Source organism: Triticum urartu, chromosome 3A, assembly GCF_056163025.1.
Source record: "Triticum urartu cultivar PI428250 chromosome 3A, HENAU_Tu73, whole genome shotgun sequence".
Lineage (NCBI taxonomy): Eukaryota > Viridiplantae > Streptophyta > Magnoliopsida > Poales > Poaceae > Triticum > Triticum urartu.
Genome location: NC_141875.1, coordinates 562,716,692 through 562,725,958, shown reverse-complemented (window position 1 = coordinate 562,725,958; position 9,267 = coordinate 562,716,692). Strand labels below are relative to the sequence as shown.

Genomic DNA, 9,267 nt, shown 5'->3' with positions numbered 1-9,267 from the left:
GGCATTAGGCCCAGACTATCAGCATCCCTTCATCAACTGGATATGAGTAGTAACAGATGTTGACTAGATAATGACTTTAATCTTACTGTTATATGACTTTATAAAATCTTGTGTTAATAATTAATAAAGTGGCTGCATGCATCGTTCAGATGCAAAGGCCAGGGTCCTTCTCCATTTCTAACAAAAAAAACAATGCCGAGACCCGATGGCCGTGCGCTTCGCCATATCTAACGGTGGATCTGTCGACCTGTCCGTGTTTTTTTTTTTTTGATGAGGAATCTGTCGACCTGTCCGTGATGGTTATTAAAGTCTCAAGCTCCGCCACGCCTTGTTTCTACACTTTCTTCCTTTTCCGCAAGACAGAGAGCACTTTTATTCGTTTACCTTGAGAACGGTTACAGTCGTAGGCCGATCGCCATCACACACCGGGATACACATGAACACACATTGATACATACATACAACAGCTCAGATGCGTCGGTCGGGGACCAGCGCTCCGAGCGCACCACACGCACACTATGCACGTCCGATGGTTTCAGCTAGAGGATTGTGCATTTGCTGCCACTCTTTGCACCGGATGCCCCTGCCACGCTCTTCTTGGCCGACGGCGCTCTCCTCTCCTCTATCCTCTTCTCCCTTCTCCTGCACAAACAGGGTTTACACATGCATAAGCCTTCGCGGAAATCCAATTTCGCTCCCGTGCGAAAAATGATTTTCGAAATGTTAGAAAAATCTCAACAGTTTTTTTATGCATTCATAGTCACATCAAAATGCTACCTGTAAAGTTTCAGGCAAAAAGGTTAAAGATTTTAGCCTGTGCAAAATAAAAGAAATTGAATACCAAATGTTACGCAAAAATGTCATCTTAAATTTATTTTTTTCACCGACAAAACACTACTCCGTTCCGCATGAAAATTGAAGCATGCTTGTGACACTAACACGAACATCCAGAAAATCAGAATTTTTTGAAAACATTTTACCACTTTTTTTGAGGTACTATTTCATGCGGGAGTGAATGCTCCCGGGAGCCGAAACGCGCCTCCCCCCTTCGTCCCTTTCCTTTTTTTGTTTTCAAAGAATCTGCACAAGAGCTCGTGTACATTCATTGAGGGGGGCTGAAAAAGCCCGGAAGTAAAACGCAAACCGATGAAAACGAATAAAATCAGTACGAATAAATCCCTCTCTTGAGCTTTTTCGCCTCCACGACCTTTCACTTTATACGAACACAACATAAACAGCGAATAAAAGCTGCGTTCAGCATCTTCGAGCCGCCGGCCAAAAAGGGTTTGGATGGCATATATTCTCGAGCAATGGCCACCTCCCGACCGGTTATTCCACCAGGAAACCATGTCCACTGGCCATGTCGGCGTATGATATATCTCTACACGACTGCATCCATCAACCACGACAATGGCGTCACGTTCATCCATCTTTTCATCTTCTAGCTAGCATAGGGACCGTCTCGAGAAGCCGCCACCGCCGCATTTGGCACGTCTACCTGACGTCAGATCGAGCTGCCTGGCGGAGACAACCGACCAGGCATCACATTCGTGCGTGACAACGGCCTACGCTGCAATTCTGCGGCACGCACGACTCCAGGAAGAGTCTCCACGACGTAGCACGGAGAGAGGCTCCACAGGTGATTGTTACGGTACGAATGAGCCTAGGCCGCACCTACATAACGCAGGACGAAAATCCCAAATCCGACTTCACGTGCGTGATATAATATCCAACGAAAACGAGAGTCAGATAGCGAGATGGAACGCACGTGTGGCGCAAAATTAGTGTATATAACTTTCAACAAACCGAACGACAAGCATGAACCAAGAAGCAACCCAACCAAGAAAAAACACCAAATCCAGCAAAGTAGTACAGGAGAAGTCCGTGGCCAAGAGAACAAAAAAAATAGTATCTGGCCCTTCTCCCCTCAGTGACTACACCTAGCCAACAAGTGTCAGTACCAGCAGCGTGCACGTAATAATAGGGTAAAAATTGTTGTTATGAAGCCAGGTGGTTCGTTATTCGGCGAAAATAGAAAAGGGTTATTTCAGAGGGGGGTTGTTCCTCACTTGGCCATCATGACCTTGACGAACTCGTCGTAGTTGATCTGGCCATCGCCGTCCACATCGGCCTCGCGGACCATCTCCTCCACCTCCTCCTCGGACAGCTTCTCCCCGAGGTTGGTCATCACCTGGCGGAGCTCCGCCGCGGAGATGAAACCGTTCTGGTCCTTGTCAAACACGCGGAACGCCTCCTTGAGCTCCTCCTCGGAGTCCGTGTCCTTCATCTTGCGGGCCATCAGGTTCAGGAACTCTGGGAAGTCGATGGTGCCGTTGCCGTCCGCATCCACCTCGTTGATCATGTCCTGCAGCTCCGCCTCGGTAGGGTTCTGGCCGAGGGAGCGCATCACGGTTCCAAGCTCCTTGGTGGTGATGCTGCCTGAGAAATTACACCACCTCATGGTAAGACAGATATAAGAGAAAAATATGTGCAATGTGCTGTCAAGTATAGTAAAACTTAAAAATGTAGCGACCACAAATGTATAGCAGAAGGTGTGAAGATTTGGACTAGACAAGTTGAAGAATCCATCTCATCAGGATAACCATTTTTATTCAGGGAACATAAAACCAACTAACACCAGAAAGTGCACTTTCGATGGTCACAGAACACCCAAGCTGGGTTAAGTGATCAAACATACTCTGGTTATAAAAAAAATCTCCGATTAGACAGAACAGTCAGTTATAAAGCACAGTAACTCATGCAGAAATAAAGAGAACATAAACATTACCTTACATAATAAATAGCATAAAATTATCAATACTCCCTCTGTTCCTAAATATAAGTCTTTTGAGAGATTCCACTGTGGACTACATACGGAGCAAAATGAGTGAATTTACACTCTAAAATATGTCTATGTACATCCGTATGTAGTTTGTAGTGGAATCTCTAAAAAGACTTATATTTAGGAACGAAGGCAGTACTTTGGTTCAATAATATTAATAAAGCATTCAGCGGATTTTGGGTCTACACCTTCCAAACACAAATGGAATATATGGCAGGTGGCAGCAGATAAATTAGGATGCAGGTGTTGATTGTGTTGTCTCTATGCCCTTGCATCTTTCACAGTACAGTATGTCAATCAACAGAATGACAGGACTTATTTATGGTGATGATCAAATTCTATTAAAACCCATGTTAAGTCATCAGTATGAAAACTCATTCAGTTTATTTTCAAGTCAAATAGCAAAAAAGAAGCTATCTAACAGTTAAAACAGGGCATCGCCCAACATATAATTGAATTCAAGTACACATATATAATGCCCTTGCACTATTAAAAATCCTACATCCTCCACTATAGGCAGCAGAAACACCAGTTCAACATACCCACATATCTAATTAATCACATTTTACATCCAAACTACCTAAAAAATTCTGGTCAAACAATTGACAGTTTGAAACAATATATCCAGGATTGGGGCATTGATTAAACGACACGTTAAGCGCTTCAATTGAATTATTGAATGGTCCAACATTCTTCAAGTGTTCTATTATATTCTAAGCCAATGTGGACCGCTAACTCTGAGCAGACCTAGATTCTCCTCCATGACCACTTTTTTTTTTACAATACTCCTCCATGGCCACTTTATTCTCAAGTCTTTTCCATATGTTTACTATGACACGATAAGATTCCATAGAAAATAACTAACATAACAGCCCACATCACACCCAAGTTGTCAATGCTAAAATGAATGGCCAGGGCTTAGAGCAGATATTCCTTGGTTTCAGACGTACGAGAAGCAGAGACATGTAAGGAATCTGATGCGAATGAAATGGAAGCATGGTAAGCAAGCCAAGTGACAATACCGTCTTCAACCACTAGGCCACTGCCTTGGAATACTGTTCTTTCAGGATTAGTATGGTTCAGTGAAGATAATAAATGATGAAATTACCAGGTCTGGTGCTCTGATTGAACAACCAGGAGGATGTGGTGATGCCCTTCCCCCAAATAACATTGACCCCAAAGCTTATTTATTGTCAAATTCTGCACTTCGGTTCCCAACTACGTGCTCACATATTATGATATGATGACAGACATCCAAACAGCAAATTGGTGCGCATATTTACCCCCATCCTTGTTCCTGAGATCATTTCACAGGCCACCCAAACGCCACGCCGGGTCAAATCACTACAAGCCTACAAGCACACAACGCACACCACAATGCGTAACCCCCCTCCCTGCAGACTAATTGCATGCCTCTAACGAGGATAGGCCCAAACCACGGAACAGATTAATTCGCCACCACGCAGGCGTTTCGGTTACCGTCACGCCAAAACGACCAAATCGCCGCGCAAAAACAAAATCGCCACCGCCCCGGCACGCCATCAGATCTAGGCGCGCATCGCATGACGCAGATCAACCCACGCCTCGCGGGGCAGGATCCGTGATTCCGGGCCGGATCGATCGGGACGGCGTTCGCGCGGGATCACCTAATGCGGATGAGGGAAGGGAAGGGAAGGGGAGGGGAGGGGAGGGCGAAAGGGGCGGAAATCGGTACCATCGCCGTCCTTGTCGAAGAGGCTGAAGGCCTCCTTGAACTCGCCAATCTGCTCCTCGCTCAGCTGGTCCGCCATGGCAAACCGAAACCTCGAAGGGGCGACGAGGACCTGCAAATGTTACGCGAGCTGCGCGTTGATGGGGCGATGATGACGTGGGGGGGTCTCAGTGCGCGACTGGGTGCATCTGTGTCGCGGGGGGCAGGCTTTATAGAGGAAGAGGATCGCGTGGGGATCTAGGGATTTCCTGGTTCCAGTTTCTGGGCATCCGGTTCCCCTTCCCCTTCTCTCTTTTTCTCAGTGTTTTTTTTTCTTTTGTTATTTTAAATTTTAGCGTTTTATTATTTTCTGAGAATATTTTCTTTATGGGCTCGTGTGGATGGTGTGAATGTGAAGCGGGCCTATCACATGTGAGGATTCCGGTGTGCGAGATATCTTCCTCTGTATTTGATCTTTTTCTCTCCATTTCATTGGCTTGCTTGTCTGTTCATCCACTAGACTACAAGCGTACTGGACCACCATCGTATTTGTATTTCTCTGCAGGCATAGAATTTGTGTTGCATTCTTCACACAATTGATTTTCTAGCAGTTCGCGTCGGGCACATAAAACCAACTTCAAAAAGAAAAGGATCGAGGAGCACCACACGTATAAATTCCAATGATCATCCTGTTACAAAATTTCTGTAAATTCTAAGTGAAAAATAGTACTGGAGCTACCTGAGGACCATATGTTATTTTATTTTTGGATGAGGGATTTGATGCATGCATTCTCCCGGCGACACTTGTCGAGCTCGGCGATGTTGGTATTTTTTTGGATGAAGTTGTATATCCTATAACCTGAAAATAAAACTGCATATCCTACCTAAAATATCTCGTCTCATCTCGCTGCAAGTATTGTCGATGAATATCGCCACATGCCGTTTGCAAATCTGTGGCACGTAAGAACCGTGTGGGGGAAAACGAATCCGACTCGATTGATGATGTTGATGGCTAACAATCGAATGGAGAAAAGCAGAGAGGTGTAAGCCAAAGCCAGGCACAGGTCACAGAACAAGCTCGAGAGCACATCAACGTGTCCTGGATACGTGGCCCTGTTTCACTTGCAATTCGCTGCACAAAGAGGTCATTTCTGATTTTGCAATTCGGCAATACAAGGAGGCATGAAACGGCATCTGCAAATTAGTACCCGGCAGCGCATAGCTCAACAATTTGTCAATATAAAGAGGCATCTATGATCTGTCAGTTAACAGCTCGGCAGACATATGCTGCACATACAGAGAAAGAAATTTTTCTGAGAATATTAAGCCAAATAAGGTAGGTCTGTTTCCTTTAACAAAGGAGTACATGACCAGTGACTATATGCAAGAGAAAGAAAACAAACAAATAGTAACAAGAATAACCCCTTGTCAACAAAAAAGAAAAAAAAACAGACGAAAGAACTAGGAGAGCCAACTGGAAGTGTCACCTCAACTATACACAAGCATCTACCTTAAAATCTTCACCGAGGTGAATTCTGAAGGCTCAATGCTACTTTCAGTTTCTCCGGATCATATTGTATTAGTCTTTGAAATATTGCTCACCGTCAGACCATAGGAGCAATGTGGATGTCAGAGATCTTTCCAGACCTTGTAGTCAGTATTTGAACTGTTGGGATTTATTGGTGTATCTTGACATCCCAAGAAGAAGGTCGGTCGCACATCCATATTGATCAATGCGTGTGCGGTTGATCTTGCGCTTGCGACAATGGCTACCTCGTCAGCAGCAATTATGGCTTCTCCGTATCCTTTATCTTTTACATCAGGATTTTCTAACTGTTTATCACGGAAAAACAACCAATCAACAATAGAGGATGTGATTATCAGGGGCTGAGTGAGTGAATGAAGAAGAGAATATCATTACCCTGAATTTTGTTTTTGCGCCCCAGATGACGAATGTTTCATTGCATGTATGGTGACGATGGTTGCCACGCAAACCACCTGGCTGGATCAGTCCCACGTGTAGTGAAAGACAGACCAACGCCCCATCTGCCACAAATTGAACATTATAATTAATGTCCAGTCAGATACTGAAAAACAGCCTGTGCTCTATTCACATCAGTCCTGCCTAAGCTGTAGAGCAAAATTCCAGGCAATCACATCCAAGTAAATATATCATTCCACAAATCCATACAAAAGAGCGTGGAATCGATGTTTCTGTATTTATGACTTCTTGTCATGTAAATATTGTTCCAGAGTAAACCCCAAGAGAAAAAAAAACTTGGAGTTCTGCAGCTACAAAGTGACACGGTCCCATAAGTTGTAGGCTAGTAATCCATGCCTAATTTTCTCCTCGTATGCAGAAGATCAGTAGAGACTTTCAATATCTACACAAATCTTTAGAACACAATCAATAGAGAGTAGAGACACTGATGGACACAACATATGAATAATAGTACTTTATTTTGAGCATGATGACACAAATTTAGAATCAAGTTGAACAAAGCAAAGTTACAACGAAACACAGAGATGAACAGCCTCAAGTTCAACATACTGGCAAACTAGACCATAGAGCAAATTCATTCTGGCTACCAGCCATACACTCGACAAAGAGTCTCAAGTTCAACACAGTAGTAACTACTCCCTCCATTCCTAAATACAAGTCTTTGTAGAGATTTCACTATGGACTACATACGGAGCAAAATGAGTGAATCCACACTCTAAAGTGCATCTACATACATCCGTATGTGGTTCATAGTGGAATCTCTCCAAAGACTTATATTTAGGAACGGAGGGAGTAGTAAGTAGTGGGAAAACAGCAGTGATGCATGGAAAGTCCTCTTTTTTCCCAGTAAGATGGGCATCTATTGATAGAACCGACAAAGGTAAAATGAAGTACAAAAGAAGGGAGATATTTGTGTAGCAGAATATTCTCCAACTTGGTTAGCTAAAAATCAATCGGTTGCTACCCCCATATTGCAAATGTTCTCTTTTGCTACCTTTTCTACTTTCGGCCGTAGGGATACAGATCAGTATGATAAATAGGGACATTTGAGGAAAATAAATAAATAGATAGATGGAACTGACAATTCTGAACACAAGTCTTGATCATTGGTTGCTTGTGAAAGAAAGCTACCCATCTACTCCCTCCGTTCCAAAATAGATGACCCAACTTTGTACTAATTTTGTACTAAAGTTAGTATAAAGTTGAGTCATCTATTTTGGAACAGAGGGAGTATCTGTCTAATATATGTAGATGGAAAGCAAGTGGAACGATCCAATCACCAAAACATCTCAGTGATCACAGTTTGTTGGGCCATATGCCAAGGGGTGAACACAGAGGCACCTTGTATCAAACTCACACAAACAATGCTGCCAACGGACGTGGTACATGCCCAGTTTAACCTAGGTGCCTAATTGACATAGCAAACCCACTTAACATTCTCCAAATAAGACTGCCACTGAGGTAACAAGATTATTTTGAAAGGTGGAAACCAAGTGCCGCTCCAAAAAGTGTTAGCCACGCGTGACAGCATGTTCGTGCCGCACTTCCACCAGTGTCATGTTCAGAACATCACTTTGTTCTTTTCTCACTATAAACTTCAAAGTGAGCAAGAGTTGGAGTATCTACTACAAATATGAACTAGGCAGGCCTGGTTTCTGCAATTGATGACAGTGTTATTTATTCTACATCATCCCTGCCACATTCCAACTCTTTTATTAAAACAACTTATTGCAGCGAGCTAACAACAGACGAAAGCGGCATATGCCCAGCTCAGCCAAGGTGCCTATACTGGTTGATATAGCACACCCAGCTTAACAATCTCCAAGTAAGACTGGCACTAAGGTAGCAAGATTAATTTGAAAGGTGCAAACCAAGTGCCACTCTGAAAGGTGTTACTCCCTCCGTTCCGAATTACTCGTCACAGGTATGGATGTATCTAGATGTATTTTAGTTCTAGATACATCCATTTCTGCGACGAGTAATTTGGAATGGAGGGAGTACATCCTAAAAGGATAGCATGTTTGTGCTGCACTTCCACCAGTGACACAGTTCAGAACATCACTCTGTTCTTCTTTTCACTATAAACTTCAAACTGAGCAAGAGCTGGAGTATCTACTACAAGTATGAACTAGACAGACCTTACTTCTGCAATTGATGACACAGTGTAATATATTTTACATCATCCCTGCCACATTCCAACTATTCTATTGAAACAATTTTTGCAGCGAGCTAACAACAAGGGAGCATAACTGGAAACGTAGAATTCGCGAGGCAAGAGGGGAGCTCACTTGGGAGGCCGGCCTCGCGGGCTGCGGCGACAGGGTCGAGTAGCCATCCGCGCTCGTCGGCGGCGATGGGGGTGGGATGGAGGGCGGCGGGGTAGCGGACGAGGTTGGCCTGAGGGTCGTGGACGACGGTGGGGCGCTGAAGGGAGGCGGAGGGGGTGGGTTGGTGGAAGTGGAGGGAGATCCAGGTGAGGAGGACGAAGAGGGAGAGCAGGAAGGGGAAGGACGCCGGCCGCTTCAGGAAGTGGAGGAGCGACGAGGGCAGCGAGGAGGACGAGGGCGCGGCGGCGGCGGGGAATGGCGGGGTCTGGGTGTTGATTTGCAGCGCGATGGCCCTCCTCGGGTTCGCCATCGACGGGCGGCGCGCAGGCCGGTGGTAAGCTGGTGGCGCCCCGACTGCCCGCCTACCGGCGGCGAGGGATCGGCGGCGGAGACTTTACCTTTTCTG

The 9,267-nt window shown here is 44.8% G+C and overlaps 2 protein-coding genes across 2 annotated transcripts; both read right to left on the bottom strand.

Moving 5' to 3' along the window:
* Positions 1 to 348: 348 nt before the first annotated feature.
* On the bottom strand, positions 349 to 4,830 carry CAM3 (calmodulin 3). Its single transcript, XM_048707660.1, has 3 exons — positions 4,557 to 4,830; positions 2,070 to 2,439; positions 349 to 642 (listed from the first exon to the last, which is right to left on the bottom strand). The coding sequence occupies exons 1-3, from the start codon at positions 4,630 to 4,632 to the stop codon at positions 540 to 542; spliced, it is 549 nt and encodes a 182-aa protein (XP_048563617.1). The 5' UTR covers positions 4,633 to 4,830; the 3' UTR covers positions 349 to 539.
* Positions 4,831 to 5,830: 1,000 nt separating this feature from the next.
* Positions 5,831 to 9,175, bottom strand: LOC125544094 (RmlC-type cupin). Its single transcript, XM_048707659.2, has 3 exons — positions 8,823 to 9,175; positions 6,454 to 6,578; positions 5,831 to 6,365 (listed from the first exon to the last, which is right to left on the bottom strand). Exons 1-3 carry the CDS (start codon positions 9,169 to 9,171, stop codon positions 6,162 to 6,164), a joined length of 678 nt encoding a protein of 225 aa, XP_048563616.1. The 5' UTR covers positions 9,172 to 9,175; the 3' UTR covers positions 5,831 to 6,161.
* Positions 9,176 to 9,267: the final 92 nt, after the last annotated feature.